The sequence below is a fragment of the Bidens hawaiensis genome, unplaced genomic scaffold, assembly GCF_021521415.1.
Source record: "Bidens hawaiensis isolate Kalapana, Puna unplaced genomic scaffold, B.hawaiensis_p1.1 tig00005453_1, whole genome shotgun sequence".
NCBI lineage: Eukaryota > Viridiplantae > Streptophyta > Magnoliopsida > Asterales > Asteraceae > Bidens > Bidens hawaiensis.
This window is the reverse complement of record NW_027491347.1, coordinates 539,916-550,105: the sequence shown is the minus strand read 5'-3', so window position 1 is coordinate 550,105 and position 10,190 is coordinate 539,916. Positions and strand designations below refer to the sequence as shown.

Here is a 10,190-nt window from a genome sequence, read left to right as displayed (position 1 = left end):
TTAGTTGATGCCATTTTACTCAACGCGTCAGCGGACTTGTTTTCGCTGCGCGAGATGTGTATGATTCTGAAGAAGTCAAACTGCTCAACGTTTTTTTTTTGCCTGCTCTAGATATAGAGGCATTGTGTTCTCCTTGGCGTCATATAGGCCGTTGACCTGAGCAGCTACCAAGTAAGAATCAACATGGGCCTCTAGCCTTTTAACTCCAAACTTGCGCGCAATGCGCAGACCAGCCAGCAGGGCTTCATACTCAGCCTCATTGTTGGTACTCTTGAAGTCCAACCTAATAGCATAAGTATATTCATGATTATCAGGGTCCACCAGTTTGAGGCCTGCGCCGGACCCTTCGCTGTTGGAGGCTCCATCAGTGAATAGCCTCCAAACATCTTCTTCATCATTTGCTCGCGGAGGGTCTACCTCGCGCTGAGCTTCTTCAATCTTTCCCTCTGGGATTTCCGTGATGAAATCCGCTAAAACTTGACCCTTTATTGCTGGACGGGGCTTATAGGTGATCGTGTGTTCACCTAATTCCAGCGCCCACTTTGTCAGCCTTCCGGAGAGCGCAGGGCGTCGCAAGACTTGCTGGATGTTGTAACCAGTCAGAACTTCAATAGGATGACCATTGAAGTATCTATGGAGCTTGCGCGACGCGTGTGTTAGTGACAAAACTAACTTTTCCATGATGGAATAGCGCGTCTCAGGGTCTGTGAGCACCCGACTCACATAGTATATTGGCGTTTGGATCCCCTTGCGATCCACCAATAATACTGCGCCGATGGCGCGATCTCCAGCTGACAAGTACAATGTAAGGGTTTCGCCAGGAAGTGGAGCTGTGAGCGCGGGCAGCTTTATGAGACATTCTTTTATCTCAGTGAATGCTTGCTCAGCCTCAGGCGTCCACTTGAATTGGCTCTTCTTCAAGCAGTTCCTCAAAGTGTTAACGAATGGAGTAGATTTGCTGGCGTGGTTCGCTAGGAACCTGTTGATTGACACCAGTCTACCATTCAGCTTCTGAACCTCTTTCATGGTGGATGGTGAAGGCATGTCAAGGATGGCTTCCACCTTTTCAGGGTTCACCTTGAAACCATCCTTAGTGACCATTACACCAAGAAATTTCCCCTCTTCCGCGCCGAAAGTACATTTGCTCGGGTTGAGCTTCATGTTAACTTCCGTTAGGCGCTGAAGAGTTTCCTCGATGTCTTTGAGCATTTGTCTCTCCTCCCTGCTCTTGATCACCAAATCATCAACATAGACTTCTAGATTTCTTCCGATCTGTTCACTGAAAACCGAATCCATAAGTCTCTGATAGGTGGCGCCCGCATTTTTTAGACCAAAGGGCATTTTTGTGTAACAAAAAACACCCTTGTCGGTCCTGAAGGCCGTCTTGTCTTCGTCTTGTGGTGCCATTTGAATCTGGTGATAGCCTTTGTAGGCATCCAGGAAACATTTGAACTTGAATGGCGCCACGGAGTCCACCTTTGCGTCGATGTTTGGGAGGGGGTAACAGTCTTTCGGACATGCTTTGTTGAGGTCCTTGAAGTCAATGCACATCCTCCATGACCCGTTGCTTTTCTTTACCATCACAGGATTGGCTACCCACGTCTGGTATCGGATCGGGCGGATGATGTTTGCTCGCAACAGGTCCTCCACTTGCTCATTCATGGCCTTCGCCTTTTCATCCCCCATGATTCTCTTTTTCTGAGCAATTGGCTCCACCGACTTGAACGTGTTAAGAGAATGTTGCGCCAGGTCTCGCAGGACCCCCGTCATATCGGAGTGCTGCCACGCGAAAACCGACGTGTATTTTGTGAGCAACCTTTTCATTCTCAATCTCGTTTCGTCTGAAATGGTAGCGCCAATTGTGACCGTTTGCTCTGGGAATTTTGGGTTTAAAATCCACTTCTCTGGCGCATTGTCCGCCATTGGAAGTTTCATTCTCCCTTCCCGCGTCGTACTTGTCACTGCGCACAAATGATCGCGGTAAACAAATGTTACGCCTGTTGGTGTAGGGAACCCCAATGCGCCGTGCGCTGGCGACGGTACAGCATTAAATTGGGCAATCGTTCCCCTACCCAGGATCATATTGTGGCATGACGTGGTGGGCAAGACCAAGAAGTTGACAACTTCGGCTCGCTTATGCTCATCATCCCCCATAGTTAGTTCAAACTGAATTTGGCCTAGGGGATGGATGATCTCATTTGAAACACCACAGATTGGTGCGTTCACAATTTCGAGCCGCGCTTGGTCTGCCGGGTCTAACTTTCTGAAACATTGCTCATACATAATGTCAGATTCGCTTCCAGTGTCCACCAGGACCTTTGACACTTCGTAATGAGCAATGTGTGTGGTGATGACGAGATGACTGCTTATTGAAGGGCCTCCCCTGATTCTTGGGAAGATGACTTGCTGCTCGCGCCAATCCCCGTGTATTTGCGCGCTTCTCTTTTTTGACGTCTGCCCTTGTCGTCCCCCATCAGCCACACAGATTCTTTTGTATTTCTTGCTGGCAGAGGCTCCTTCCGGTTGCTCATCTTCTATTCTTTGGTTTTTCACCAAGTGAGCCAGCCTGCCTGACTTTACATCCTTCTCGATCGCATCCTTTAAATGATGGCATGCGTCGGTGTTGTGGCCCGGGGACCTGTGAAATTCACAATATTTGCCACTGTTTTGCGGTCCCTTGTAGTGTAGTTGCTTGGGGGACTTGAATTGAACATTCTCAGTACTTAACACCTGTGAAGGTGTTTTAGTGAGGGGTGTCCATATTCTTGGCAGAGGTCTGCTAGGATCTCTGCCGCCCTCCCTCTTGTCACCCTCCCCGCGATTACGAACATCTTTTTGGGGCTGGGGTGAGCTTGGTTGCGCTTGTTTTTCCGCGGAAGAAAAACTTGTTGGCTGCAACCTGGACCATACAGAGTTCTGTTTGGCCCTCTTCTCTTTGCTGCGCGGTGATTCTGCCTGATGCGCTCTTTCTCTTGCCCTATCTTGGGCAATCTGTTTCTCATTTCTCGCGAAAACTCGCGATGCCTCCATTAACTTGGCCCACGTGGTGGGCATGCCATCTTTGCTTACGAGAGCTCGTCGTAATTGATCACTGCGCGCGCCTTGTATAAAGGCCACGCGCAGGAGTTGCTCGGTTATACCTCCGATTGCCAAAGACTCCTGATTGAACCGAGTGATGTAATCTTCAATCGTCTCATCATTCCTGCGTACGCAGTGCATGATGTCATCAGGATCGCGCGTGTGCCTGCGCTGCTGTACGAAGTGGGCTTGGAACTTTTCTAATAGTTCCTCGAACCCATCAATTTGCCCAGTCGGCAAGCTCTCAAACCATACTCGGGCCGCGCCCGTTAGGCAGCGAGCAAACATATGACACCATGTTGGCATCGTCCAGCTCTCTAGGTTTCCCGTGTTGTAAAAACCTTGCAAGAAATCGTCTGGATCTGTCGTGCCGTCATATTTACCCAAACCACTTGGCATCTTGGTCTTATGCTGGATGGGAGCCTGCGCGATGCGCGCAGTGAACTTTGAGTGTTTCACCAAGATGGCTGGTCTGTAGGGTGTGGTTACGTCCACTTGCCCTCTGACTGATGGGCTATACGACATGTGCAGATCCAGATCGGCTCTGGCTCCAGGCGCCATGTTCACAGGCGCGCGGAGCTGTGAGCCTCCTGCATGAGTATCCCGCGTCTTCCTCATGCTATGCACTTCTTCATCACTGAACTCAGTGTGTGCAGTGTGAACAGAATGTCCTTCTTCCGGCGCGCGCGGCCTTTTTGTAGTCTGCTTATCAAAAGCTTGCCTTTGTGTTTGGTCGGCTAGCTTCTTCTGCTTGACCATTTCATTGTACTTTTCCATCAGACGCCGCTGCTCGTTTATGAGCCATTCATTCGGATCATTTGTTTCTTCTTCTGGACCCATTGGTCCTTTCAGTTTCGCGCCGGCCATATTTTGTAACGTGAGATCGTCTGGAGGAGTTTCAGTCTGGCCGTGAGGGGTTGTGACGAAGGGACGGTTGCTGGTGGTACGCATAGAATCACGCGGAACCCTCAGAACCTGCTGTCCGTCGTTAACACCCTCACGTTCAATATCCTCCAGAGCTTGATCAACGTTACGAACGCCAGAAACCATGGTGATTGATTTTTTTTTTTATAGATCTGATGAGATCTGATTGCCGTTTGTAACAGTGGATGGCGCCAATGAAGAAACGTGGATCTACTCACTGGTAGCAGATCTACTTTCCTCGGGTGTGATTATACTATTTCACCGATGGTTCTTCTGGATCCGTGCTCTTCCACCTACAAAATGAACAGCTCCGTTACTTACCCCTCAGAAAGGGACAGAGGGGTCCTCTTTGGGGTAACCCTCCGGCGTGAGAATCAGTATATTGTGGAGAAGATGATAATGTCTCTAAGGGAATCTCAAGAGTATTGCTTAATAGCTGAATACCCTCTGATTGTGAGACTGTGTGTTTGTCTGTAACTGACTGTGAGTGAATGTAATTCAATATGATTGAATGTGATATCACTGCCTGTAACTGTCAATGATTGAGTATGAATGTGTCATCAAAGTGGAGTTGATGCTGTATTTATAATGCTAGGATTTCCACTGATTGGGCTCAACCTCGTTGGCCTCCTCCAATCGCACTGCGCCACGTGTCCTCTGGGACACCTGGCGCTTTCTCGTTGGTTGTAATCACGTGGTAACACATGTGTCATGCTGAGTTGTCGACCTTTCATTTGGCAGTTGTCAACATCAGCATATTCTTACTCCTTAAAAAGATGCCTTCTGGAAGGTTGTCTGATGTGCACAATCAAGGTTGCCCTAATCCTGATTTGGATAAGGACGAGGTTGATTATGTGCACGTATGATATGCGCCCACCCTGAGGATGCGCGAGGTCTTCTCTTTATTCTCACGCGCAGATATTTCATGCGCAGATGTGATATGCACGAGCATGTGATATGCGCCGCGCGCTGATGCGCTGCGCGCATATGTGATGCGCGCGCATATGTGTGCCTGGGCAGATGTGATATGCACGGGCATGTGATATGCGCCGCGCGCATATGTGATGCGCGAGCATATGTGTGCCTGGGTATATGATGCCTGAGCATGTTCTGTATACGCCATGCGCATAGGTTTTGGCTTTGTGCCTTGATAATGTTTTTATCTTGTGGGTTGACCCGCCTTGCTCGGTGTTGAGGTGGGTACATACCTCTTCATAAATGAAACCACGTATAATATAACAAAAAACATATAAGTGTTACAATTTTCTATTGATCAGTTGCAAGTCTTTTCAGAAAGATTAGATTAAAGATAAATTGATAGAAAGAGATACCAATTATACATATTAACATGAAAGACCTAGCCTTTATACACTACTAGTAATATTGATTGCAACTCACAGTGTTTCAAATCTATTGTTTTGGGTCTTTGTGTAACGAGCTATCTACATTACAAACTATAAATACAATCGTTTAGGATGCCAACCGTACTAAGTTAATGGATTTAAATTGCTCACTCGAACTGAACCAATAATAAGCCATTACATCGTTCGGAGGAATTCCACTAGTACATATGTTTTCATAGATAAAAAAACATTTAAAAACTAATCTTTTATTAAATATAAAATCAAAAGAAGAAATTTACATAAACGACCTAAAAATGAATCCATGATTAGGTTTTATACTTAAAAAGAAGATTATCATAAATAATCATGAGCTCATTACACACCTTGTGTATGTATGTACCCCATTCACACGAGCATTTTCAATGTGAACAAATTATCTTATTATTATTATTATTTTTTAACAAAAATCTATCACCACCCATTACCTATAATAAACATAAGGTTTCTTGATATGCCACCACGTAAATTAAAATAACCAAACATTTTATATGTTTTTTGTCAATTTTCCCAAACAAAAATACTCGAAAGTAGAACCTTGCTTCACCGATTATGCAAATAAAAATGTTCCAAAAAGAGGATGAGACAGGCAACGTGACATGATATAATTGGTTAACATAATTCTTCACTACCACCACCTTGATGGTGCGAGCACAATTGCACAAAGACGGCTGCTTCCACCTGCCACATACAGTTCCAGTATGACGTCACTCCGATCATACTGGGCCCCTCCATTTATTCATTCCTCTTTTTAACCGTTCGATCGATAGCGATATACTCTACTATACCATACCATACCCCTTGATATAATAATATCAAACTTATCAAAACACACTCACACTCACACTCACACACATCGTGTGTGTGGCTCAAGTGGTGCATATTTCGCGGGGTTTTCTTTCGTCTTATTCGACATTAACCTCTCGATTTCTTCATTTTCCGCCATTGTTGTCCACAACAAGCATTGTATTGCATCATTACAGAGTAAGATTATTATTATTATTATTATTATTATTTCATTTCTTGAACGTAGCTTCCAGATTTGTAATCTGGGTTATGTTAATTTGACTTTTTATAATCTGGGTTATAATGTATGTGTGATTTTCTTGATTATTAGGTGTTTGATACCTTGGATCTGTGAGTTTTGTGTTTAATCTTGAAATCTTTGGATGGTTTTGGTATATTAGTTGTAAATCTTGGCTTAGATTTTGTTATTATGCAACCTCTAATGGAGTGTTTGGATATACATTTTATTAAAATTCTAAGCGTGCCGACCAAAAAAAGTATCAGTAAATGTCAGATTTGTTTGTTCACGTAGCTTTTTCAACTTCTTTCCACACCTGTTACATTTCACTTCTTTAGTCCACAAATTATTACAATGGTTTCAATTAGGGGTTATAACTTATCCATTTGTCTCTATGTATTTGCTAACACATCTTTACAGGTATTAATTATTAAACAATTAAACAATAGAAATTGTTTAGATTTTTAGTCTGATTTTACATTATATGTGTTCATTGTATATTTGTATACAATGGAAATTAGATTTAGAAAATGTTGTATTTTGACATATGAACCTTCTTTTGTGCCATGTGTTGCCAGCTGGCGTGGATGAATGAGACATGAAATACAATACACAGCTCACAATGGGTTCAAGAGAACAACAACAAGAAGCCTCAACAAGGCTGCAGGATAAAACCGTGCCGTTGCGCGGAAACAGGGTAAAGAAATCACTAGATTATAGCAAAATGGAAAACCCGATGTATGTCGGTCAACAAGAGGAACAAACGGGTCGTTTTCAACCCGTGAAGACCGTTAAAGATGATGGTCCTGTTAAGCACATGAAGAATTTGCCTCAGTTTCTCCAACGCGTCGAAAAAGGGTATAATGTTCAAGGGAAGGCTTTAAACTTTGGAGTACTCGACTGGGGTCGATTAGAGAACTGGAAGTCCAATGAAAAACGCGTCCCGCCCAGGTTTAACACCAATAATCCCACATTTGTGGAAAGCAGATCGGTGAGGCTTTCGAGAAACAAGAAAAAGACTCAACAAACACCGAACGGTTCTCCGTTTAATTCGTCTTCTAAAGGAAAACTTCCTCCAGGTGTTAGATGGCCTAGAGGGAAACCGGTAAAACCGCAAGTTTCTGAAATTTCTGATTGCTCGATTGATCTTGTTGATCAAATGACACCGGAAAAGAAATCTTCATGTTCAGTAGATGATATCAATCATGTTGATGATCATTTTATAGATGCAGACTCGAGTAGACCGTCTAATTGTTATTCTAAAGGGGAGTTTGATTCGATAAGCCCGTACTCTGATGTTCCTCACTCGTGCCCGTTCCCTTTGCCTCTTAGTGCTGACGTGGAAACCCCTAGCCCGACACCTGTCACGCCATTGAAAAAATCTGACGTGGACACATGTAAACGATCGTCATCTCCCAATAGGAGATTTAGCTTTAGCCTCGGGAAAATGGCCCGAAGCTTTAGCTTTAAAGAGAGTAGTAGTAATAATGCTTCACCTGTTCCGCAACAAAACCCGACATACACTTCAGTCCGATCCGGTCCGGTCAGTTTTCAATCATCATCTCCTGATTCGGTCAAACACAGCCGGAGCAAGTCAACCACCAATACTCCGTCCCGGTCTAGCCCTTTAAGGAGACTTCTTGACCCGTTGTTAAAGCTCAAAGGATCCCAACTGGATGAAAAAGTTCGCAAACCAAATGTTTACAGTGTCGCCCGTGTGAACGAGATACATAGATTATCTAATGTTCAGGCTCTTTTACAGCTAATGTTAAAAAACGGGATCCCGTTTTTCAAACTGGTTGTTGAAAGAAGCAGTGACATTCTAGCTGCTGCGGTTAAAAAACTGCCATCTGGTAAGGATGATACGAACTTGGTTTACGCGTTTTACTCGGTTCACGAGGCCAAGAAGAAGAGTGGCAGTTGGATATACCAAAGTTCAAAAGATAAAAGTCATGGTTTCGGGTATAATATTATCGGGCAAATGAAGATTTCCAGCTCGTACCATGCTGAGTTTAGTGGGCCTGAGAAAGACCTTTATGTCGTACGCGAGTCAGTATTATACAGAACAGATGAAATAGCTGATGATGAGGAGCTAGCTGCTATAATTGTGAAGAATCTGAGTGATGACACGTGTCGTGATATCGGGAGTTGTAAAAGCGCGATTGCTGTTCTGCCAGAAGGGGTGCACAGCTGGCCAAATGGTTTGTCACCGTATCCGTTAATAAGTAGATGGCGATCTGGTGGCGGTTGTGACTGTGGCGGTTGGGACATCGGTTGCCAGTTTCGTATTCTCAGTCAACAAAATGAAGTCAACAACAATTCAAGTTGTCTGGATCTTTCTTTCCAGGTATTATATGAATACATGATATTCACAACATTAAACAAACATTAATCAACTTATGACAAAAATGATATCTTTTAATCTAATAATAATATATGTGGTTTGCAGGTTGGTAAGAAGAAAAACTGCAGTTTTAGACTGGTTTCAGTTGAAGAGGGATTATACTCACTCGAATACGATCCATCAATGTCTATGCTTCAAGCATTCTCCATATGTGTAGCGGTTGTAAGTAGTCAGAAGTTGACTCATATCTTTCAAGTCAACTATGTTCCCGAGTCGAAAGAATTGTCTGAAAATATACAACCGCAGACAAGTGATAAGAATGTTAAGATTCGGGATGGGTTTGTTTCAAAACCGCCAGCGTCGCCTGTTGGTCGGGTATAGTTTTAGATGTTATGTTAGTTTTAGACCGAATGAACGGGTGGTTGGCTTTGTTTTGTTAAAAAGAAAAATGTAAGCTGGCTTTTTTTACCTGTAGTAGATGATATATACCTATATTGTGACGGTTTCGTGTTACAAAGTTGTAACCAAAGTATCATATTTGCTTATTTTGCATCTTATGACTTATGAGAGTTATGGACGGTTGACATCCGTCTCAGGAATGCTCAACCGAGTATTGGGGGTGGTCCTAAACGTCGCTAAATATAAAGAAAAAAAAACTATTAGAAACTGATTATTGAGTTGATACTATTTAGGGGCAGTGATCATGATTCACCATTAAAGAATGTGTGAATTTTGGAAAAATAACTTTTTTCATATAGTTTCATTTGGGTCAATAACTTTAACTAGAAAACAAGTCAATTAGGGAAACAAAACTTATTTGCGTATAGTTTCATTTGTGACAACTTGAATTAAAGTAAATATGGACTAAAGAAACTTCTTTAAATGTGGTGTTATTTGGATCAGCTTAAACTAGACAACAGATTAATTTTGGTCTAGTAAAGGTATAACAGGTCACTTCTATAAAACCTTTTTGCCAAAAAAACGGTGGGTGAGCCTGAGGTATGTTACATATGGTTTGACATGCAGTAGACTGCAAGTCAAAAACTTCACGTTCTTTTTTCATCATTACACAAGAGGCTGGTGCGCACTTAATACGAGTTTCTGGTCCTATTTACTCCCATCACCTACACATGTTACATCTATTAAATTAATACATGTTTTATTTAATATATCATTTCTTCTTTAGGCTAACTTCTTTATTTGTTATATATAGATCTTTATTAAAGTTCATATCAAAATATTTTGAATAATAGTATTGATATTACTTACTTTCGATTAATGTGTTCTCCACATGGTTTTATCAACTGAGATACTTGTTTTGTATTTGCCTCTATTTTCATATTTGTAATAATCTCAAGATTGCATCAAAATTATTTGAGTTGACAAAGTTTTTAAAAAGTTATATGACATGACTAAAGTA

At 42.7% G+C, this 10,190-nt stretch overlaps 1 protein-coding gene across 1 annotated transcript; it reads left to right on the top strand.

Moving 5' to 3' along the window:
* Positions 1–6,237: 6,237 nt before the first annotated feature.
* LOC143629775 (uncharacterized) lies at positions 6,238–9,420 on the top strand. The gene is made up of 3 exons (XM_077098954.1): positions 6,238–6,386; positions 7,005–8,773; positions 8,876–9,420. The coding sequence occupies exons 2-3, from the start codon at positions 7,025–7,027 to the stop codon at positions 9,149–9,151; spliced, it is 2,025 nt and encodes a 674-aa protein (XP_076955069.1). The 5' UTR covers positions 6,238–6,386; positions 7,005–7,024; the 3' UTR covers positions 9,152–9,420.
* Positions 9,421–10,190: the final 770 nt, after the last annotated feature.